Source organism: Schistocerca serialis, chromosome 2, assembly GCF_023864345.2.
Source record: "Schistocerca serialis cubense isolate TAMUIC-IGC-003099 chromosome 2, iqSchSeri2.2, whole genome shotgun sequence".
NCBI lineage: Eukaryota > Metazoa > Arthropoda > Insecta > Orthoptera > Acrididae > Schistocerca > Schistocerca serialis.
Window position 1 is genome coordinate 48,000,391 of NC_064639.1, and position 25,754 is coordinate 48,026,144.

General features: G+C 43.4%; 1 protein-coding gene across 1 annotated transcript in view; it reads left to right on the forward strand.

Annotated features, from left to right (window-relative positions):
- LOC126455431 (odorant receptor Or2-like) overlaps window positions 1-25,754 on the forward strand; it is a 107,100-nt gene that overhangs the window by 14,413 nt on the left and 66,933 nt on the right. Inside the window, exon 3 of the mRNA XM_050091180.1 lies at window positions 22,090-22,191. Within this exon, the coding sequence (XP_049947137.1) occupies window positions 22,090-22,191 (102 nt within the window). The remainder of the gene's footprint in view (window positions 1-22,089; window positions 22,192-25,754) is intronic.

The following is a 25,754-nucleotide window of genomic DNA, read 5'->3' on the forward strand; positions in this document are numbered from 1 at the left end:
CTTACAGTATTGTTGTATATAAATTGTTCTATAACTGTACAAATCAAATGGCTCTCCTAAAATGACTTGCTTAGCAGGGAGCTGGAAGTTCCTCCTAGGTCTAAGTAAGACTATGTTACCAGGGGCGCCAACTTATAAAAAATATTGGGGGGGGGGGGCATACTGGGGGTCTTGCCCCGGGGAATTTTCTAAATTTTAGATGAAAAATAGTGAATTTCAAAGTTTTTTAATAATTTTAGAGTCATATTATCAACATTAGAACCCCGAAAACTGGACTCTCAATAACTCGACACTCTGGGAAACTCGACAAGCCTGACACAATTTTTGGCTTTGAAAAAAGAAACAAAACATAAACGCGCACGATATTTTCGTAAAAAGCTAATTTAATTTGCAGTAATAATCATGCTTATAGACTATTACAGAGCAGTGAATTATAGCTCTGAAAAGATTGAATTATTTTCAAATAAATACAAAACTATCACTAAAAGAATAAAACATAAAATATTGTTGTCGTAAGTAATAGCGATTACATTAATAAATGAAATAGCTAACTTTGAATAAGGGTTCATTAAATAAAAACAGTATCTCAAAGTTAAGGCTTTAATACAGTTAATAAAGTTAATACAATATACTTTCCGTCAAAAAGTATGTAAATAGCTGGTTTTAATGCGATCTTACACCCTAAAAATATTTAAGTATTTGAAAATAACTAATACAGTACTATAGTAATACAGTACTAAACTAGTACTAACATTTCGAAACTGAAAATTTAACATTATGTATTTAATTCTCTTTTTTATGAAAATTTTTAATATTGCTCTAAATGCCATTATTACGGCTAGAGTGTCTTTAGAAAGGTATAAATGTCGACCATCTGACTGCATTACTGAATATGAAGTCGTTGATGACTGGTCGGATATCCAGTTCATCCAAAACAACTCGGTGGGCATGAAGAACAGCCAAGTTGTTCAATCACTTCTGTCCCATTGTTGATCGGAGATATGACTTCAGACATCTAAGGGCGCTAAATGACTGTCCTGCTGTTGCTGTCGTGATTGGAACTATTTGGAGAAGCTTAATGCTTTTCACTACTTCACATAACATTTTTCCAGCTCCAGGCTCTTGTGTAATGTACTTTCTTACATCACGCATGTTTTTTAAGACCAGTTGTTTTTAATTATCGATATCGGCTAACATATTGAAGTGTAAGCGCAGTCTCTCAACGTCAAGGTTTTTTTGAAAAACGCAGTTGATTTTTCCAAATTTGTTTCACCTCTGTTTACTAAAAGCAAGCACTCTTGTTCAACTGCAATGATCTGTGTAAGTCCAATTGAAGCAAACCGCTCAGTAATGCAAGATTGCACCATTTCACAAACCTCAGTGTAAATAGCTTTCTGGTATTCCTTTGGGGTTTTGAAAGTGTGCGGTGTATTGGCTTCGTTGTTTTCATACTTCTTTGGTATACTTCGATTCTGAGGAAGTGAAGGATCATCAACTTGTGAAGGTTTTGCTTTTAAACACAATTCCCAAAAGTGTTCAAAACTATCACGCCTTCCATTCAATATACAAATCAAGACCTCATATTTTTTTTCCAAATCAGCAACACTTAGTTGAGGGCATTACATTTTTTCATTGACATCCTCTACAGGGTTCATTGCATGGCAATAAAGAAGTCAACAGAAATAACTCTTGAATTGTAACATTGACTCAAGGTAGCGTGCACATTTGGAACCTGCCTCTGTTTTGTCATCTGCAGAAAATGTTTCAAAACACTCTATAAGTTCTTCAAAGTTTTTCGATATTCTCAATATACTAGAAACTCGCATAGTCCATCGAGTCGGACAAAGGGGTCGTAGACCAGCTTGGTCGTTGGCGCTCTCACAACGTATGTTTCTGAAAAGTCCCATCCCTATGTTGGATTCCCTTACAGTGTTTGTAAAGTCCTTGGCTAAAGCCATATCCATCATAGACGTAAGATGACGGAGACTGTCTACAACTGCCAAGTCTAAATTGTGAGCAGTGCAGTACATATAACGTGCGTTTGGTTGTATATCCAAAACTAAATGTTTTAGTCCTTTGAACTTACCTCTCATATTCGAGGCACCATCATACCACTGCCCTCTTAAGTTATCCATTGACAAATCAAGACAAGAAAAAAGTCTTTTAAAACAGAGTTTGTGATTCAGTGTTGGGGGTATCGTATAAGCCAATAGTCTTCATTGATGATTAAGGAATCATTGACAGTACCAATACAAAATGGCATTTGTTCGTGAATCGAAGAATCACTTGTTTCGTCAATCACAATAGAAAAATGTTAAGTCTTCTTGATTGAAGCCAATACCTTACTCAACACAGACTTTCCTAGGAGATCAATGATCTCGTTTTAAAAATATTGGGACGTCCACTTCTGCCCCGAACACCGTAACCAATCTTTAAACTCAGTTATGTTATTCTTTCAGAGTTCCAACAAATGAAAAAAATTTGAGTTTACATCTTCGTGCCCTCTAATTGCTAGTCCTTGTCGGCATAGAAATTACACGGTGGGAAAAATTGTCTCAAGAGCTAAACGGCCTTTCTTCGTAACACTATCTAACTGTTCATTCAATTGGGAGGCCGACGGCCAGAGTGGACGAGCGGTTCTAGGCGCTACAGTCTGGAACCGCGCGACCGCTACGGTCGCAGGTTCGAATCCTGCCTCGGGCATGGATGTGTGTGATGTCCTTAGGTTAGTTAGGTTTAAGTAGTTCTAAGTTCTAGGGGACTGATGACAGCAGTTAAGCCCCTTAGTGCCCAGAGCCATTTGAACCAATTGGGAGGCCACACTTCGATTGGTGATAGAATTTAGTTTCGGAATACTTTCTTTTTGCGTGAACGTATTTTCATAAAGACTGAATTTTTCCAAAGCCTTTTTCCAGTTAGAAAACCGTACAGAAGTAAATGCATTTTTTAAGAAAATTGTAATAAATTTTTGGCATTTACCTCTTTGTAGGTTTTTCAAAAAACTTTTTCGGTAGATGTTTCATACTCTAGCCATGTACATTTGATCAACCAAGGCTTCTGAAACGATCTTGCCTTACCGGATTGTCCAGGTTTCGGCTGTGATCGGTTCTTGCCTGAAGACGACGATGCAATTGACGACGCAGTAATTATTGGAGGTTGACTTGCAGTGTCATCATCTTCCAAGTGCGCCTCTTTTGCTAACAAATTTATCCATGCAAACTTAATTCACAATACACTAAAAGACTAAAGTAAACGAATAAAGCAAGTCATATAAAATAGTTCACTAGGCACTAAAGTCAGTACACTAAACACGTCTGCAGCATGCACTGAATGAAAGAGTCCACACTGAATAACTGCGACAGCACCGTGGGCTTTATATAGCGGTGGCACCGCAATGTCTCAAAGCGTCAAGGCGATGCGGGGCGGAGGGTTCCAGGCGCTTCTGCTCCAGTCCTTTTGATGTCGCCGCGGCCGCAGCGCTGGCCGGCTGGCCCACCGGCACCAGACTTTACCCGAAGATTCGCGCACCGGGACAAATTCTAAGTGTGCCTGCAGCACCATAAATTGTCATAATTCACACCACTCGTTTTCAGTTAACCTGCTTACTACCATAATAATTATTTGTTTTAACTCATTACGGAATGTATTTTAAAAGGTAACTATCCTCAAACAAGGAAAATAAAAAATTCCGACATAATTTTGTGATTTTACGCAGCATAATAAACTATTAATTTTGTTAAATTATTGAGGGGGCTCCACCCACAAAACGAAGTTTAGAGGGGGCTTGGGCCCCCCTCAGGCCCTATGGAGTCGGCGCCTGTGATGTTACTGGTAGTACAGGAAGTGGCCAGGCACCATTTGATGGAGAAAGAATGCAATGCATGAATAAATAGTGATTAACGTTATTAACTGACTAATGAACCTTTTCTATTACTTTTCATCGTTAACATACATGTGGTAGCATATTTATCATCTGCCACAGGATTTTCTGACATTTTAGAGTAACAAATCTTGCTTTATGAAATCTTTAATGTTTTGTATAACTTAAACTATCTGTTTTTATAATACACAAGCATAACTAATGCTGCAAATACGAAATTTAAACACAACAAAACATTGTCAAAGACAATAATGGCCAAGGTTTCGCAAACAGAGGAAAGTTTAGTGTCTCAAAAATATGATCTGTACAACGAAATACAACTATTTATCAAAATCCATAAAGTTTTTGAATAAAAAACACACATATTGCTTATCATATACTGAAGTATAATTACAGCTCTCTCATTGCTGAGAAAAAATTGAGATTTGCATCAAAATACAACTGTCTCTATTATTTACGTAGAAACATGATTATTTCGAGTACAAATATGTTTTTGTCTATTGCTACACATCGGACTTCGCAGTTTTGCTTTCTAAGGCAAGTTGTTAAATTTTATACGTTTCAGTTTGATAATGAATACGTAATATACAACTGAACTCTGTAGCTATATTAACAGAAAAAAATTACTTACGAAAGAAAGCAGTAATAGTGACGTGAAAGTAAGGGGAAACCCACTGCCATGACCCTCTGTCCCTAAACTGTTACAGTGGTAATCTACAAACTTGGAATTACTCAGGAGTATGTACCATACAATATATTACATTTCAGTTTATCCTTAAGATAAATTAAAATAATTCTGCATGGCTCAGCAGCACTTGAGCCTGCGCATTACCATTTGCTTTGCTGTTGTTGTTGTTGTTGTTGTTGAGGTGGTCTTCAGTCCTGAGACTGGTTTGATGCAGCTCTCCATGCTACTCTATCCTGTGCAAGCTTCTACATCTCCCAGTACCTACTGCAACCTACATCCTTCTGAATCTGCTTAGTGTAATCATGTCTTGGTCTCCCTCTACGATTTTTACCCTCCACGCTGCCCTCCAATGCTAAATTTGTGATCCCTTGATGCCTCAAAACATGTCCTACCAACCGATCCCTTCTTCTAGTCAAGTTGTGCCACAAACTTCTCTTCTCCCCAATCCTATTCAATACCTCCTAATTAGTTACGTGATCTACTCACCTTATCTTCAACATTCTTCTGTAGCACCACATTTCGAAAGCTTCTATTCTCTTCTTGTCCAAACTGGTTATCGTCTATGTTTCACTTCCATACATGGCTACACTCCATACAAACTCTTTCAGAAACGACTTCCTGACACTTAAATCTATACTCGATGTTAACAAATTTCTCTTCTTCAGAAACGATTTCCTTGCCATTGCCAGTCTACATTTTATATCCTCTCTACTTCGACCATCATCAGTTATTTTACTCCCTAAATAGCAAAACTCCTTTACTGCTTTAAGTGTCTCATTTCCTAATCTAATCCCCTCAGCATCACCCGATTTAATTTGACTACATTCCATTATCCTCGTTTTGCTTTTGTTGATGTTCATCTTATATCCTCCTTTCAAGACACTGTCCATTCCGTTCAACTGCTCTTCCAAGTCCTTTGCTGTCTCTGACAGAATTACAATGTCATCGGCGAACCTCAAAGTTTTTACTTCTTCTCCATGAATTTTAATACCTACTCCGAATTTTTCTTTTGTTTCCTTTACTGCTTGCTCAATATACAGATTGAATAACATCGGGGAGAGGCTACAACCCTGTCTCATTCCTTTCCCAACCACTGCTTCCCTTTCATGCCCCTCGACTCTTATAACTGCCATCTGGTTTCTGTACAAATTGTAAATAGCCTTTCGCTCCCTGTATTTTACCCCTGCCACCTTCAGAATTTGAAAGAGAATATTCCAGTTAACGTTGCCAAAAGCTTTCTCTCAGTCTACAAATGCTAGAAACGTAGGTTTGCCTTTTCTTAATCTTTCTTCTAAGATAAGTCGTAAGGTTAGTATTGCCTCACGTGTTCCAACATTTCTACGGAATCCAAACTGATCTTCCCCGAGGTCCGCTTCTACCAGTTTTTCCATTCGTCTGTAAAGAATTCGCGTTAGTACTTTGCAGCTGTGACTTATTAAACTGATAGGTCGGTAATTTTCACATCTGTCAACACCTGCTTTCTTTGGGATTGGAATTATTATATTCTTCTTGAAGTCTGTGGGTATTTCGCCTGTCTCATACATCTTGCTCACCAGACGGTAGAGTTTTGTCAGGACTGGCTCTCCCAAGGCCATCAGTAGTTCTAATGGAATGTTGTCTACTCCCGGGGCCTTGTTTCGACTCAGGTCTTTCAGTGCTCTGTCAAACTCTTCACGCAGTATGATATCTCCCATTTCATCTTCATCTACATCCTCTTCCATTTCCATAATATTGTCCTCAAGTACATTGCCCTTGTATAAACCCTCTATATACTCCTTCCACCTTTCTGCCTTCCTTTCTTTGCTTAGAACTGGTTTGCCATCTGACCTCTTGATATTCATACAAGTGGTTCTCTTCTCTCCAAAGGTCTCTTTAATTTTTCTGTAGGCAGTATCTATCTTACCCCTAGTGAGATAAGCCTCTACATCCTTACATTTGACCTCTAGCCATCCCTGCTTAGCCATTTTGCACTTCCTGTCGATCTCATTTTTGAGACGTTTGTATTCCTTTTTGCCTGCTTCATTTACTGCATTTTTATATTTTCTCCTTTCATCAATTAAATTCAATATTTCTTCTGTTACCCAAGGATTTCTATTAGCCCTCGTCTTTTTACCTACTTGATCCTCTGCCTTCCTTCACTACTTCATCCCTCAGAGCTACCCATTCTTCTTCTACTGTATTTTTTCTTTCCCCCATTCCTGTCAATTGTTCCCTTATGCTCTCCCTGAAACTCTGTACAACCTCTGGTTCTTTCAGTTTATCCAGGTCTCATCTCCTTAAATTCCCGCCTTTTTGCAGTTTCTTCAGTTTCAATCTGCAGTTCATAACCAATAGATTGTGGTCAGAATCCACATCTGCCCCTGGAAATGTCTTACAATTTAAAACCTGGTTCCTAAATCTCTGTCTTACCATTATGTAATCTATCTGATAGCTTTTAGTATCTTTAGGCTTCTTCCAGGTATACAACCTTCTTTCATGATTCTTGAACCAAGTGTTAGCTATGATTAAGTTATGCTCTGTGCAAAATTCTACAAGGCGGCTTCCTCTTTCATTTCTTCCCCCCAATCCATATTCACCTACTATGTTTCCTTCTCTCCCTTTTCCTACTGACGAATTCCAGTCACCCATGACTATTAAATTTTCGTCTCCCTTCACTACCTGAATAATTTCTTTTACCTCGTCATACATTTCATCAATTTCTTCATCATCTGCAGAGCTAGTTGGCATATAAACTTGTACTACTGTAGTAGGCATAGGCTTTGTCTATTTTGGCCACAATAATGCGTTCACTATGCTGTTTGTAGTAGCTAACCCGCAGTCCTATTTTTTTATTCATTATTAAACCTACTCCTGCATTACCCCTATTTGATTTTGTATTTATAACCCTGTAATCACCTGACCAAAAGTCTTGTTCCTCCTGCCACCGAACTTCACTAATTCCCACTATATCTAACTTTAACCTATCCATTTCCCTTTTTAAATTTTCTAACCTACCTGCCCGATTAAGGGATCTGACATTCCACGCTCCGATCCGTAGAATGCCAATTTTCTTTCTCCTGATAACGACGTCCTCTTGAGTAGTCCCCGCCCGGAGATCCGAATGGGGGACTATTTTACCTCCGGAATATTTTACCCAAGAGGACGCCATCATCATTTAATCATACAGTAAAGCTGCATGTCCTCGGGAAAAATTACGGCTGTAGTTTCCCCTTGCTTTCAGCCGTTTGCAGTACTAGCACAGCAAGGCCGTTTTGGTTAATGTTACAAGGCCAGATCAGTCAATTATCCAGACTGTTGCCCCTGCAACTACTGAAAAGGCTGCTGCCCCTCTTCAGGAACCACATGTTTGTCTGGCCTCTCAACAGAGACCCCTCTGTTGTGGTTGCACCTACGGTGGGCCATCTGTATCACTGAGGCACGCAAGCCTCCCCACCAACGGCAAGGTCCACACTCTAATTTAACACATTACATCATTAATTAGCCTACTCATTAGCATCTCATTCTGATTCATTACCATCTCTTTCTCTCTGATGAAGTTTCCCCTTCACTGTTCCATGACTGAACTACTTTGTAAGGTTGTCCTGCTGCTGGTGTGATTCTATGGATGTGCTCCAAACGTCACAGGCATTGATCCATTTCGTTACCAGGTATATTAGGCCGTACTTCATCATCAGTTTCCATTTGCTCCCTGTTATAAAACAAAGGGCTCTTGATATTCTGTTGGCAGTACATTAAAGTAACTCCATCCATTGGTTATCTTAACTAATTCAAATCGTCCAATCACCTCCTCCTTTACAGAGGGTGTAAATTACATTGGAGCGCTACTTATTCAGGCATCCCAGCTTCTCAGCGATTGTAGACAGCTGTTGCCTCTCTCCCAATATTTGTAAGTAGACAGGTTAAGTACCATGTCCAGTAATAAAGTGCATCATCCCTTAGTCAGGTTGTCTAGGTATGCTCATAATCTGTCCTTAACACTTGGAAAAAAGTCATACACACATGAACCGATAGTCCTATTGTTCCAGTCGCGCTGCCATTCATATGGAGTTGAATTTTGTTAATGTTATTTACCACTGCAATCATTTGCACACAGTTAAGTCTGCCTCGAGTTAATAGCGCACTGCACAATATCATAACGAATGTCGAAGAACCTGCTGCTACAGTCGCATGTTCGAATCCTGACTTGGGCATGGATGTGTGTGATGTCCTTAGCTTAGTTAGGTTTAAGTAGTTCTAAGTCTAGGGGACTGATGACCTCAGATGTTAAGTCCCATAGTGCTTAGAGTCATTTGAACCATTTTTTGTCGAAGAACCAGATCCTTAGTATTACCAATATAGTTTCGACAGGTTTTATATCGATGGCCTCTGTAAGCCTAAGAAGTACGCTTCGGTGATTTTATTTCAGAGTGGTTCTGAAATTCTCGCATCGCAGACGATGTGCCGATAAACAGGCTGTGAGACGGACTATTGGATTAAAGATAGCATTGCTGCGTGCCCTAATAACATGCAACAGTAGCCTAAGGTCTATGGTACCAGCTTCCACAAACTTGTGTGTAATTTTCAGTGCTGTCATAACTGTAGTATTCTATACGATTTTTAAAAAGATATGCGTTGCTTGAGTGCAGGCACTACTTACAGGTTAAACCACATTTATCAATGAACTTATTTCAGTCTTTTTACCATACTTTAAAGAATTCATAAAGTGTCTATATCGTTTATCCAAAAATGTAAAGATTTGCTCTATAACATTACATAACACACATAACACTACTGCTCATCTAACTTAAAGTTTATGATGCACTTGTCAATGAGAACAAATCGACCACTGTACTACATTTTACAGGATCAAAAAAGTTTTTTATCGAAATATATAACAAATTGTGCGATAATATTACAAAAAATATGCAAGTACTACCTATGTAACATACTGGTAAAGCTGCATTTGTTGATGAGTATAGTTCGATTACTGTGCCAAATTTTAAAGAAACCAAAAACGTATGTATGACTTATTAATATATGTAAATGTCTGTCCTGTAACATTACATGACATGCATAGCACTACTGCTGACCTAACTTTCTGGTTAAAACGCACAGGTCGACGAGAATAGTTTGATATTTGTTCCAAAGAAAACAATGTTATGCCTATGTCTTAACTGGCTGTATCATTTGTCAGTAACGTGTTTTAGATCAGCTAAACCGATAAATATTATAGTGACTCCCCCCCTCCCCAAGCTAGGTAAAACTAAATTACACGGTACAAAACATTGGTCACCTTCTGCTGATAGTGCTAATTTATGTTAATGCACAATGTAGACTATGTGACACTTCAGCCCCCCCACACCGCCATGTTACAGCAAAATTGTAACACATTCGCCCATATTGCCATGTTAACAGCAAAACTTGTAAGAAATTGCTCCATATATCACCATGTTAGAGCAAAATTGTAACAAATTACCCCATAAACCACAATGTTACAGTCAAGCAATGACTGCAGTCACCCCAATTATGGTGACTATCATCACACTGAATGCAGTTTGGGCAATTACAGTTAGCTTATAGGGTGAATGCTATTATCTCACATTGGAAACTGCGGGACACTTTGATGAAATAGCTTAATGAACAAAACTTGTTATTACTACTTTTCCAACTACTTTTCCAGATCAACCAAAATTTAAAATGGCTCCACTAGGGTATTAACTTTATCTTGCTGTACAAAACATTTGTCAACTTCTGCTAATAATGCTGTCTTACACTATCACACTGTGGAAGCTACATGGTACTTCTGTTCATAAATCGAAATTTTGCAGCAAAATTGTCGCACATTGCCTGATACGTCGCCACTTTAAAGCAGTATTGTGAAAAATTGCCAAATACATCACCATGTAATAGCAAAATTGTAAAAATTTGCTCTATACATCATGTTACAGCAGAAGTGTTACAAATTGCCTCATACATCAAAATGTTACAGCAGAAGTGTTACAAATTGCCTCATACATCAAAATGTTACAGTAAAACTGTTGAAATTTGCCCCATACATCACTATCTTACGGCAAAATAGTAACAGTTTGCCACATACAGCACCATTATTAGGTGAAATTGTAAAACATAACCTTATAAGTAGCTGACTAAACAAGTTGAGACTTGTTCCTACAGTTTGTGACTTTTTCCAACAGGAAAAAGTGATTAGTCAGCAAATTGAGACTTGTCGACGAGAGCGCTTCAGGGCTTGTTCCAACAAGCAAAACGCATCAAGGTGAGACTGTCGACTAAGCATAGATGCACACAGCAGCATAGCATTCCCCGTGTCACACAAAGGCAGCATCCCTCCCATCCCTCCCTGCTTGCTGGAAACTAGTGATAGATGGTGCATAGTTTCGTATAGTTTTCACTGTGTGATAGCGTGTAAGTTAACATCATTAGCAGAAGATGACAAAAGTTTTTGACACGTTGTGAAGGAGTGACCAGTATTAAATTGAGCATCTTGTCTCCGAACCACAACTAGTACTTGGTATTTCACAAGAGATAGACTGTGACAACAGCAATGAACAGTTCCAAGAGGCTTCTTCAGCAAACTCTCAGCAGAGGCACAGTGCAATAACAGCTCCTTTCAAACGTCGGCTTCGCCGTGCTTACATCGGCACACATGCAGTTATCACGTTTTCCGACGAAGCTCTGACACTTTCAGTAACACTGCTCGAACAAGGCACCGTGCACACCGGTGCCAGGTCTCTCGGCCCACCGCTCACTCCTCGCCCGCCCCCCCTCCCCCACTCCAGTCAACTACAATTTCACTCATGGCCGATCTCTGCGCCAGAGAACCTCCGGCCACTCCCAGTCTAAAGAGAGGACGTTAGCCCTTGATGCTACTGTCGATAAGTGGGTAAGTGCCCCCACGCCACATACTCCCTCCCCACCCCACGATTTTTGCCAGCACCAAAGCTCCCATACTTGCCCTGATGACCCGATTTTATTTGGGAGAGGTGAGCTTCAATCTGTGTGTCGGTTTAAAGGTCTCACGTCCCTTAAGTTCACCGTAACGGGTATTAGATATCCAATTACCTCCAAGGGTCCCTTGAAAAGTAGCAGCAACTGTTAAGTTATCCTCTGTGATACCCTACTAAAGCCTTAATAGTTCTTTATGAACACCCAGTCCCAAAGTCTATAAGTATTCGGCTTCCTCCCTTGATTATAGCGTTTACGTTCTCTTTCTTATATTCCTTTTTGGCGACCCCCAGTTTGCAATCACTTGACGAGTACCTGTATTATCCAGTAACAAGTCCTCAATGGAACACAAATTGCAGAGAGGGGTGGATAACCTAATATCCAACGTGAGTAGTGTTATCACTTTCGTGTCGAGCGCTACTGCAGGCCATCGTGAGCATTGACTGCTGCAATGGTGTGCTATTTATAGATTTCAAATGGGGATTCATTCACTCTGCATACAAAGGATTGCAAGATGACGGATTGCGATCCCAAGACAAAATTGTTTCAACTTGGTAGACGTAAAGGTGGTAGCATTATCCGTCACTGAAGATTGGGGTGATCCAGATGTTCCCGAAATGCCTTGTAAATTCTGAATAACTATCTGTGTGTTAGCGGCGTGAGTCGGTAGCCACAAAACAAATCACGTAAACGCATCCGCACACACACGATAATATATTTATTACCACTAGCTGATCGAGGCAGAGGACCCATAAAGTTAATTTGCAATCGTTGGAAAGATTTATCCACTGCCTTGGATGCTAAGAATCCCAACTTACTATTCTGTGCTGGCTTACTAATGGCACAGACATCAGAGGCCACTTCTGCACTGCGTATCTCTTTATGGATTTCACTCCAGATAAACTGATTCCAGACCGTTTCCCTGGTCTTCCAGATTCCCGAATTCCCATCCACGGGTGAGTCATGGAAATAACAGATGACCAAAGGGCGCTGTTCCATAGGAGCGACAACCGTCAATTGTTTTGAGCTGCATTCTCTGCAACATACGTCTCTGTCCCTCATGACATACTACACTCCTGGAAATTGAAATAAGAACACCGTGAATTCATTGTCCCAGGAAGGGGAAACTTTATTGACACATTCCTGGGGTCAGATACATCACATGATCACATTGACAGAACCACATGCACGTAGACACAGGCAACAGAGCATGCACAATGTCGGCACTAGTACAGTGTATATCCACCTTTCGCAGCAATGCAGGCTGCTATTCTCCCATGGAGACGATCGTAGAGATGCTGGATGTAGTCCTGTGGAACGGCTTGCCATGCCATTTCCACCTGGCGCCTCAGTTGGACCAGCGTTCGTGCTGGACGTGCAGACCGCGTGAGACGACGCTTCATCCAGTCCCAAACATGCTCAATGGGGGACAGATCCGGAGATCTTGCTGGCCAGGGTAGTTGACTTACACCTTCTAGAGCACGTTGGGTGGCACGGGATACATGCGGACGTGCATTGTCCTGTTGGAACAACAAGTTCCCTTGCCGGTCTAGGAATGGTAGAACGATGGGTTCGATGACGGTTTGGATGTACCGTGCACTATTCAGTGTCCCCTCGACGATCACCAGTGGTGTACGGCCAGTGTAGGAGATCGCTCCCCACACCATGATCCCGGGTGTTGGCCCTGTGTGCCTCGGTCGTATGCAGTCCTGATTGTGGCGCTCACCTGCACGGCGCCAAACACGCATACGACCATCATTGGCACCAAGGCAGAAGCGACTCTCATCGCTGAAGACGACACGTCTCCATTCGTCCCTCCATTCACGCCTGTCGCGACACCACTGGAGGCGGGCTGCACGATGTTGGGGCGTGAGCGGAAGACGGCCTAACGGTGTGCGGGACCATAGCCCAGCTTCATGGAGACGGTTGCGAATGGTCCTCGCCGATACCCCAGGAGCAACAGTGTCCCTAATTTGCTGGGAAGTGGCGGTGCGGTCCCCTACGGCACTGCGTAGGATCCTACGGTCTTGGCGTGCATCCGTGCGTCGCTGCGGTCCGGTCCCAGGTCGACGGGCACGTGCACCTTCCGCCGACCACTGGCGACAACATCGATGTACTGTGGAGACCTCACGCCCCACGTGTTGAGCAATTCGGCGGTACGTCCACCCGGCCTCCCGCATGCCCACTATACGCCCTCGCTCAAAGTCCGTCAACTGCACATACGGTTCACGTCCACGCTGTCGCGGCATGCTACCAGTGTTAAAGACTGCGATGGAGCTCCGTATGCCACGGCAAACTGGCTGACACTGACGGCGGCGGTGCACAAATGCTGCGCAGCTAGCGCCATTCGACGGCCAACACCGCGGTTCCTGGTGTGTCCGCTGTGCCGTGCGTGTGATCATTGCTTGTACAGCCCTCTCGCAGTGTCCGGAGCAAGTATGGTGGGTCTAACACACCGATGTCAATGTGTTCTTTTTTCCATTTCCAGGAGTGTATTTTATCATTTCAGCTCTTCTCAGGTTTTCTTTGACCAGGAATAGATCCTGGCCCTGATCCTGAAACCCTCTAATATTCCTGAAAAGAGACGGAATCTGAGTTAAAATAGACGGCAGAATAGGCTCCTCATACCCATCTGCAGAACCCTTCTCATTCGCTTGTTGTTTCTCTTCTTCTGCAAACATTCGTCTCAAGTTATCAGTGATCACGTTTGCTGACACCTTAATATTATGCAGATCGAATTAAAAAATCGAAATCTTTGTGGCCCACCTCGCAATGTATCCAGTTTTCTGGGACCTGGCTAATACCAGCCTGAGGACTTCGTTGTCCAGTTCGAGCGAAAATTTACTATGTTCAAGGTAGTATTTAAACCTTTTAATACCAAATAAAACCGCTAATGCCCCCAGCTCGCAGAAAGAATATCTTTTCTCCGATTCGTTGAATGTTTGGTAGGCATAGGCGATCACCTTGATGTCCACTCCCTGCTCTTCAGCAAAACCGTTCCCAATCCTAAAGCTGATGCAACTGTTTGTAATATAAAGTCCATATTAAAATAGGATAGTGCCGCTACTAGCGAAGTTTTTAAAGCTTCTTCCAAACTGGCAAATGCTGCCTGCTTAGATGCCACCCGGTTAAATTTACACTCCTTTTTTCCAAGCTCATTGAGTGGGACAGCCTTTTTAGCAAATCCACCAATGAATTTCCTGAAAAAATGTTATCCTAACGAATCTGGGAACTTTTTTTATATTGCGTGGTGTTGGGAATTCCTCAGTTGCTTGTACCTCTGCGGGATCAATAGATAAACTTTCTGCCATCACAATATATCCAAGAAATTCACAGACAGTCCCACAGATATTACGTCTGTGGGATTGACCATTAACCCAGCCGTTCTGAAATGTTCAAATACATCATGTAGATGTTGAATTTTCTCTGGTATAGGAGTACTGTAAACGACAAGATCGTCCAGAAAATGGAACACATGTTCAAAGTTGGTATCCGAAAATACCACATCAGTTAATTGGGGAAGTACAGCCGCACCTGCCGCTAGGCCGAATGGGATTTCACGAAACTCGAATAAGTTCCAGTCACAAGCACAAGCTGTTTACTGGCTTCATCCAGCGATTTGTGATTATAGCCCGGGTTGAGATGGTGAGGTCAAGCATGATGAATATGTAAACTCTGTTAAATCAGTGCAAGTCAAGAAGAGGTATTGACCGTAACACGACCTTTCCATTAAGCTCCCGGTAGTCAACCACTGTTCGCTGTCCGCCACTGGCCTTCGGCACCAAAAACAAAGGTGCAGCGTGAGGTGATTGTGAGAAGCGACTGACACCCTTCTGTAACATCTTGTCCACTTGCTCTCTTAAAAACTTCAGCCTAGGTGAAAATAATCTAGTAGGTGGCTGCTTTACCGGTGCTTGACCCAGTATTGTAGTAATCCAGTATACCCTAATTTATCTGTATGAACACCCGAATACTCGGCGCAAACTCCTTTGATTTTCTCCATTATTACATCATCCAAGTGAGCCAATTGTACTTCCAACAAATCAATTCCACGTTGACTCCCTTTTTTACCCTGTGAGAAACACACCAGTCTTCTATTCATGAGGGCAAAAGTAGAACATCCTTTGGGACAAAATTTAAAACAAAGCTGGCAATTAGACAAATTGGGAATTAATCCCGCCTTAGTAATCCAAACGGTTCCGAGGATGCAATTGGCAGCTAAATTTTCTGTCACCATCGTATCTATCTACTAGGCAAATTTTCCAGCACCCTCTCGCCCTTAAATTTGTTTCATCTGCCGTCCAGTACTCTCCGGAATCTGGCAAGAATCTTCCCCATTTGCACGTATGCCTATATTTAACAAACAATCATAATTAACAGCTGGTTGAAGGCATATGCGATACTCGTCGTTGAAGAGAACGTGATGCCAAGCCTCAGCGGCATGTTACTGGGACCATCTGTACTGCGCTGCATGGTGTTGAGGTTGCAAAGATGGACCACGCCATGGACGTCAGGAGTGAAGTTGCCCATAATGCGCGCAGTTTGAGTCGTGATACGAAGTCCTGTGGCTGCACGAACAGCGTTATTCAACACGGTGACGTTGCTGTCAGGGTTCCTCCGAGCCATAATCCGTAGGCAGCGGTTATCCATTACAGTAGTAGGCCTTGGGCGGCCTGAGGTAGACATGTCAACGACAGTTACTGTCTCTCTGTATCTCCTCCATGTCTGGACAACATCGCTTTGGTTCACTCCGAGACGCCTGGACACTGCCCTTGTTGAGAGCCCTTCCTGGCACAAAGTAACAATGCGGAAGCGATTGAACCACGGTATTTACGGTCTAGGCATGGTTGAACTACAGACAACATGATCCGTGTACCTCCTGCCCGATGGAATGACTCTTAACTGATCGGCTGTCGGACCCCCTCCGTCCAATAGGTGGTTGTTTACATCTCTGGGCGGTTTAGATCACTAAACAGTCAAAGGGACTGCGTCTGTGATACGATATCCACAGTCAACGTCTGTCTTCAGGAGTTCTGGGAACCGGGTTGATGCAAAACTTTTTTTGATGTGTGCAGTACTCGCAACTGATAGACCGTGACGGCAGCAGTGAACAGTACTACGAGGCTTCTCCAGTACTCTCATCAGAGGCACAGTAACATCATACCTTAATTTGAACGTCGGCTTCGTCTTGCTTACATCGCCACAAATGCATTTATGCTTTATGCAATAGCACTGCCTTGCAGGCCACCGAGCACACCACTTGTTCCTGGCCAATTCTCTGTGCACAGGAGCCACGTCTCGCCCGCCACGTTTCTGGCTTGCGTCACTCCAGTCAACAACCACCGATCCCCGCGCCAGAGAACCCCTGGCGCTTCCTAGTCCGAAGAGAGGTCTTGCCGCGTGTCCAAGATGGCAGCTAAACACTGATTGACCTTTTTTTTTGTTTTCTAATGTCCATCAAAATACCGGGATGTGATTGGCCGCCTCACTTGAATTGTCAGTAAAATATTGGACTGTGAAGGGTAAGAGTGTAGGGGTAGGGACATGACTTAGGAGAGCGGAAGGTAGAGGACGGAAGTCGAAGTACGGGAGCGTAGTGTAGCTTAGGACAGAGACGGGCTTTATGAGATGACATGCATTCAAGGTCAATGACTGAGTTCAGTGTTTGGTCCATAATCAGCATTGCACTCCTGCTAACCTCATAAGTTGCACTTCTTCTTCTTCTTCTTCTTCTTCTTCTGTAGTGGTCAATCCAAGGATTGGTTTGCAACAGCTACAATGGCAGCTACTGGCCATTAAAATTGCTACACCACAAAGATGACGTACTACAGACGCGAACTTTAACCGACAGGAAGAAGATTCTGTGATAGGCAAATGATTAGCTTTTCAGAGCATTCACACAAGGTTTGCGCTAGTGGCAATACCTACAACGTGCTGACATGAGGAAAGTTTCCAACCGATTTATCATACACAAACAGCAGTTGACCGGCGTTGCCTGGTGAAACGTTGTTGTGATGCCCCGTGTAAGGAGGAGAAATGCGTACCATCACGTTTGCGACTTTGATAAAGGTCGGATTGTAGCCTATCGCGATTGCGGTTTACCGAATCGCGACATTGCTGCTCGCGTTGCTCGAGATCCAATGACTGTTAGCAGAATCTGGAATCGGTGGGTTCAGGAGGGTAATACGGAACGTCGTGCTGGATCCCAACGGCCTCGTATCACTAGCAGTCGAGATGACAGGCATCTTATCCGCATGGCTCTAACAGATCGTGCAGCCACGTCTCGATCCCCGAGTCAACAGATGGGCACGTTTGCAAGACAACAACCATCTGCACGAACAGTTCGACGACGTTTGCAGCAGAATGGACTATTAGCTCGGAGACCATGGCTACGGTTACCCTTGACGCTGCATCACAGACATGAGCGCCTGCGATGGTATACTCAACGACGAACCTGGGTGCACGAATGGCAAAACGTCATTTTTTCGGATGAATCCAGGTTCTGTTTACAGCATCATGATGGCCGCATCCGTGTTTGGTGACATCGCGACGAACGCTAATTGGAAGCGTGTATTCGTCATCGCCATACTGGCGTATGACCTGGCTTGATGGTATGGGGTGCCATTGGTTACGGGTATGGAGTGCCATTGGTGACGGCACTTTGAACAGTGGACGTTACATTTCAGATGTGTTACGACCCGTGGCTCTATCCTTCATTCGATCCCTGCGAAACGCTACATTTCAGCAGGATAATGCACGACCGCATGTTGCAGGTCATGTGTGGGTCTTTCTGGATACAGAAAATGTTCGACAGCTGCCCTGGCCAGCACATTCTCCAGATCTCTCACCAATTGAAAACGTCTGGTCAATGGTGGCCGAGCAACTGGCTCGTCACTACTGTTGATGAACTGTGGTATCCTGTTGAAGCTGCATGGGCAGCTGTACCTGTACACGCCATCCAAGCTCTGTTTTACTCAATGTCCAGGCGTATCAAGGCCGTTATTACGGCCAGAGTTGGTTGTTCTGGGTACTGATTTCTCAGGATCTATGCACCCAAACTGCGTGATAATATAATCATATGTCAGAACTAGTGTAATACACTCCTGGAAATGGAAAAAAAGAACACATTGACACCGGTGTGTTAGACCCACCATACTTGCTCCGGACACTGCGAGAGGGCTGTACAAGCAATGATCACACGCACGGCACAGCGGACACACCAGGAACCGCGGTGTTGGCCGTCGAATGGCGCTAGCTACGCAGCATTTGTGCACCGCCGCCGTCAGTGTCAGCCAGTTTGCCGTGGCATACGGAGCTCCATCGCAGTCTTTAACACTGGTAGCATGCCGCGACAGCGTGGACGTGAACCGTATGAGCAGTTGACGGACTTTGAGCGAGGGCGTATAGTGGGCATGCGGGAGGCCGGGTGGACGTACCGCCGAATTGCTCAACACGTGGGGCGTGAGGTCTCCACAGTACATCGATGTTGTCGCCAGTGGTCGGCGGAAGGTGCACGTGCCCGTCGACCTGGGACCGGACCGCAGCGACGCACGGATGCACGCCAAGACCGTAGGATCCTACGCAGTGCCGTAGGGGACCGCACCGCCACTTCCCAGCAAATTAGGGACACTGTTGCTCCTGGGGTATCGGCGAGGACCATTCGCAACCGTCTCCATGAAGCTGGGCTACGGTCCCGCACACCGTTAGGCCGTCTTCCGCTCACGCCCCAACATCGTGCAGCCCGCCTCCAGTGGTGTCGCGACAGGCGTGAATGGAGGGACGAATGGAGACGTGTCGTCTTCAGCGATGAGAGTCGCTGCTGCCTTGGTGCCAATGATGGTCGTATGCGTGTTTGGCGCCGTGCAGGTGAGCGCCACAATCAGGACTGCATACGACCGAGGCACACAGGGAAAAACACCCGGCATCATGGTGTGGGGAGCGATCTCCTACACTGGCCGTACACCACTGGTGATCGTCGAGGGGACACTAAATAGTGCACGGTACATCCAAACCGTCATCGAACCCATCGTTCTACCATTCCTAGACCGGCAAGGGAACTTGCTGTTCCAACAGGACAATGCACGTCCGCATGTATCCCGTGCCACCCAACGTGCTCTAGAAGGTGTAAGTCAACTACCCTGGCCAGCAAGATCTCCGGATCTGTCCCCCATTGAGCATGTTTGGGACTGGATGAAGCGTCGTCTCACGCGGTCTGCACGTCCAGCACGAACGCTGGTCCAACTGAGGCGCCAGGTGGAAATGGCATGGCAAGTCGTTCCACAGGACTACATCCAGCATCTCTACGATCGTCTCCATGGGAGAATAGCAGCCTGCATTGCTGCGAAAGGTGGATATACACTGTACTAGTGCCGACATTGTGCATGCTCTGTTGCCTGTGTCTATGTGCCTGTGGTTCTGTCAGTGTGATCATGTGATGTATCTGACCCCAGGAATGTGTCAATAAAGTTTCCCCTTCCTGGGACAATGAATTCACGGTGTTCTTATTTCAATTTCCAGGAGTGTATATTTGTCCAATGAATACCCGTTTATCATCTGCATTTATTCTTGGTGTAGCAATTTTAATGGCCAGTAGTGTATATGTTGCTCATCTGCTGCATCGTGGCTGTGAAGTGTCGCCTGAATGCAAAATAAATTAATTTGTATTCCTGCTCCCCATCCGTTAGTACAACGGGTCCAGGAAAACTGTCACTTGTCGCTGTTGATGGAGCCACTGTGATGTCTAATTGGGTTGCTGGTCATGTCGGTCTGCGAGGAAACGAGGCTGCTGATGCTGTTCCCAAAGCTGCAGTCCTCGTACCTCAGCCCACTAGATCCTATATTCCCACCGATGACCTGTGTGTTGTCTTCTGTCAGCAGGTGGTGTCCCTTTGGCATCGCCATTTGTCCTCCCTTCATGGGAATAAGTTCCGGGTTATTAAGCCCCTCCCAGCAGCTCGGACGACCTCCGCTCAGCCTTCCCGCCTACAGGAGGTCATTTTAACTGGGTTGCCTATTGGGCACTGCCTTTTTAGCCATCGCCATTTGTTAAGTGGCGCTCCCCCTCCACTTTGTGCACATTGTGTTCAAGTTTTAACTGTCGGCCGTTTCTTGACAGAATGCCCATTTTTTAACCGTTTACGTTCCCGTTTGGGTTTGCCGTCTGATTTATCGTCCATTTTAGCAAACGACGCGCGGTCTGTGGACCGCGTTTTACTTTTTATCCGTCGAGGCAATATGCCGAAGGCAATGTAATTTTTAGTTATGAACCTCCGTTTCTCTATGGTGTATTTTATAGCCGTTTCTCCACGTCCCTGTTTTTAGCTGTCTTCTCTTTCGTCGATTGGGATTGACGTATAGTCGTTTTTCATCTCCTCTCTGTCTTCGTGTTCTATAGTTTTGACTTGGGCGAGTATGACACCAGTTGTTTTTGCGCCCTAAAACAAAACAAAACCAAAACCAAACCAATGAATCTATTACTCTGCATGATCAAGGTTTCTGGTGAAGAACATGGTGAACTGTTGTACCATTTTAAAAGTCTCACATGAACCGGGCTTTGAAAGACTAATCATCTTCATCTACATCTACGTGATTACTCTGCTATTCACAGTAAAATGCCTGCCAGAGAGTTCAATGAAGCACCTTCAAGCTGTCTCTCTACCGTTCCACTCTCGAACGGCGCGTGGGAAGAACGAGCACTTAAATTTTTCTGTGCGAGCCCTGATTTCTCTTATTTTAGCGTGATGATCATTTCTCCCCATGCAGATGAGTTCCAACAGAATGTTTTTGCAATCGGAGGAGAAAACTGGTGATTGAAATTTCATGAGAAGATCCCGTCGCACGTATCATGTCTCCCCCATTTCGCGATAGTACAAAACAAGCCGCCCTTATTTGAACTTTTTCGATGTCATCCATCAGTCCCACTTGATGCGGATCCCGAAATACATTTTCGCACACCTAGTATCTGAAGTGATGCTTTCCCCACTAACATTTGTTTTGTCGCTTAATGGCGTAGAGTACTCTAGTTTTGCAACACAGATATTTGCACAATGTGACAGGTAAGTGATATCGTGCTGATCTGACAATTTCCTGTTTGTCACCGATGTAGTCCGTGGCACTAGGTTTATAATCTGAAATGTGTATATCGCCTTTAATCACTTTACATAGCAATGGAGTTAATTCACCTGACTGCGACTTGACGGGCACGAATTTGTAGGCACGCTGGTTGTACACTCTGAGACCAGAGTTACGCATCCAGGTGCTTTTGATCACTCGTAGGACAACTCGCATCTCAGAGAAGATAGCACGTCGGAGCGACAAACGATATCAAGCCAGATAGCTCAGCTGTGAAAAAACCCATCAAGCATTAATACATGATTGCTGTAGAGATGTGTCAGAAGATGAAAGCAGTAAAGGATACAGTAGATTCCTTTCAATCTGTTCTTTATACATCTACAGTAGTCAACTTCATTGGGGTACTGTGCCCTGGTAAACATGCGTGCCTCTGTTGTTTTAATGATACGTGCAGGCGAGACATTAGGGAACATTTGTCTTTGATACATGTGTGTATGTGTGTGTGCAGATTAAGGACGCCCTTACAGCCCTGCAGTACGCCATGGTCCTGCCCTTCCACAGCACCCAGATATATTTCTACTGCTGGACGGCGGACATCATCACACAACAGGTAGGACTGCACTATCTTGCTAGCAAATTGTGCTCATTGCCTATACTGGCTCTGCGATGTCGTCGCTGTGAAAGCGATGAGGACACGAGTAGGCTAGTTGTCTACACATAATGTATGCTTTATTGTGTGAGCTCGGATTCAGTTTCCGAGAGCAGGCGTGGTAAACCGCCGAAACGGACTGGTGTATCGCACTGGTGGTCACTAGTCCAGCACACGGATTAGACCCATTGTGAGGTCACACACCTATCTGGCTAGCCAGATCACAGCGTACGATTACAGCGTACGAGTAGGCAAAGGAATCCGAAGCCAGCTGCAAAAAATGATGAATTAAAGTGCTTAATTGTAGATTGTGGGTCGATATATTATTTTCTTTATATTTTCTGACAGCCTATTGTTTCCTCCGGCCTCAGGAATCAGTTCGTGTTGAATACTGTATTTCTGGCGCTAGTAGGGTCAGTAGATGAGGAAGACTAGCGTCAGCCAAAGATTGGAATCCGTAGGACAGGTAATTGAAAAGTCAGCTGTGGCGATAACCAACACTGTCATTGACCCCTACTGCTACTTTGTTGCATACACCGCAGTTGTGAAGCTGCTGTTCTGTTGTCATCGTGCACGATGTAGTAACGGAGCTACACTCAGACGTAAAAAGTGTGGTCAATAAGAATAAATGATCAAATACCATATTCTACGACTCCAGACATGATACGATTGATCAGTAGACGCTGGGGTAAATGAAACATTTTCTAACGGACGTTGTCTTAGCAAAGGCTTATTCTCAAAACTGTCGTAATATAGATAAATGATTATATTACGCACTTAGGTGCGGCAAGTGCAAATCTCACTACATAAATTCAGTTTCCGTATTTCGTACAGGAGCCTACAAAAGTGCAACACCAGTGTATCAAATTCGATTTTTAAAAAATAATGATTGAATTGTTCCAGTTTCTGCTTGCTGCAATGCGAGAGCATCGTGAACTGTTAATTAATCAATCCCACCGACTCTGGTGGTGTAGTGATCTCATAGTTTGAATTAAGTAAACCCAAAACGTTTAAGATATATACCGGGATCGCCATCAAATCAAATAAAAGTAATATTTCATATGTGTGATATCTGTTGTTTCCTGATGCTGCAGACGTACATATAGATGGTGAAACGAAATAAATTCTGACGTCGGCCGCAACTGGGCACTGACATGAATTTAATGACGACAAGTGAAAATTTCTGCCAGATCGAGATTAGAAGGTGGATTTCTGCACTTTATGTGAGTGGTCGCCTTAACCACATGGGCTATCCGAGTGCGTTTTCCGTCCGACCCAGATTCCTAATTTGCCGTGCAGTACTTGCATAACGCCTTCCGTCCACCATAATTATAAAAGTAATATTTTTTGCTCTCTGTGAAAAATTACTCATGATCTCTGTATTTTGTAATACTTTTCATTCCCTATCCCAAAAGGCAGAGCGAGTTCTTCCGGTAAAGACCAGGGCTTCCCAGCTAGTATACGCAGTTTGGTCGTGAGGCAACAAAGGGAGTCCCAGTTGGGAACATGTCAGAGGATTTCCAGTTCAGATATTTGCCTTACATCCGAGGAAAACCTCTCGTAATCTTCGCCCAGGAAGGGAATTATTTTTAATTTAAATCTGGGAAAATATGTCTAAAAAAATCAAAGGCTGGTGTATGTAGAGATATAATTTTTTACTTGTATACAGAGTGAAGTCAACGACTCGAGCGACCCGCGCGCTGCAGCCACGCCGCTGCCAATGAAAGCGCGCTCATGACGCGAGTGACTATAAATCAGTTAACTGGCTTTGTTAATGTTTAGCGAGAACGAGATACTGACTCGTTGTAATAGCTAATTGATAATCATGTACAGAAAGATAAGGTCATTAATTTTGACTTCGACCTACTTTAAAAATCAGAATCAGTTATTGCTACGAAAAACATTTATTTTGTCCTTTGCAAAACTTGCAGTGAATGATGAACCAAGGTTTTCTACTCAGGTTCAACATTTAAAATTACTAAACAGACGCACTGTTGTGTCAGCTGCATCTTAACTATAGAGCAAAAACAAAAGAGGTGAAGATTACGTTGAAGTTAGAGTGAAACTCATATTCTAAGTGATGAAGTTTATTATCGGCGCACTAGTGCCTACAATAACAGACATCTTCAACCACTCCTTAGCTACAAATGTTTTCCCTGAAGCGTGGAAACAGGGACTAGTTAAGCCAGTATCTAAAAAGGACGTTGCCGGAGCACACACGGATTAACGATCTAGTTGCATTGTTCCTTCACTATCCAAGGCCTTAGACTTTGTGTGTCATCAGTTTTGTCTTACCGTAAATACCAAATGTACGCTGAACACCTCCAGTTGTACCCAGGCGCAAAAAGCAATAAACCTGACGGCAGCTATCGAGAGTATCAATAATGACCTGTGTGCACCATGAAGATGGACACAGAATATGGGGTTAAAGCTCAACCAATCCAAAAACCAAGTGCTGCTGGTTGGTCATTCGAGGCTGATAGAGCGAAATATGGAGAATCGTTACCACCTTCAATCTTAAAAGGGACAAATAGCTACTTATCTCCATCAGCAAAGATTGTCGGAGTAATAAGATGAAAATCTAAATTGGACTGAGCAAGTAAACGGGATGTGCAAGAAGACATTGGCATCTCTGAACGATGTCAAAGGGAAACCACTTACATTTTCAATTATTGATTACAGCGATCTTATCCCGCAAGGTATTTCTCAGGACAGTTCACGGTGCCTGTAACTGGTTATGAATGCCCGTGTTCGTTATATCTGTGATATTCGACTCTTTGATCATATTTCAGCGTCATATGCACAGCTATCCTGTCAGCGTGCAGAAAAGCACAGCGGTTTCCTCTGTCTTCTCTACTGTCTTATCAATGTACATTGTCCCTCATATCTCTTCTCGTCGTTAACGCTCTATTCTGAACAACACGACAGAAACACCTGTCCCCACTCCGTCATTCAGGCACTTTCTAGAAGTTCTTATCAGCAGTTGGAACCCGACTCTGGAATAACCTCTCGCATCTTATTAGAGAACTGGGTAACGTCTCCAGCCTCAGAAGACAATAAATGACGTACCTACTGTAGCGACAATAATGACTACACAGTCGTTACACGTGTACAGCCTCCTTTCCATCCAGAAGTTCCTCATTTTTCGTTATTCTTAGCTGGTGCAGTCTTCTTAAATTTGCTTACCCCAGAATTCGCTATATCAGAAAGCATTTATTTTGTGCACCTATAAATTCTTTTTATACCTGCCACTGTCATTGTTGTTATTAATGTCATTATTATTGACGTTATTATTATTATTATTATTATCATCATTATTAATGGCAGCAGCAGTGGTAGCGGAAATACTGCCAGTATTTACTTTATAATTTCACAGTCAGATAAGGTTAAATAAATACATACTTAAAAATAAATAAATAAAGTCTCAGTGGTTCCACTACTCGATCTCTTCTTTTTACCGCTAGACCACCAGATGCGTGGAAAAAAAAACGACTGCTGCTTCTGTCGTTGGCGCTAACTATATT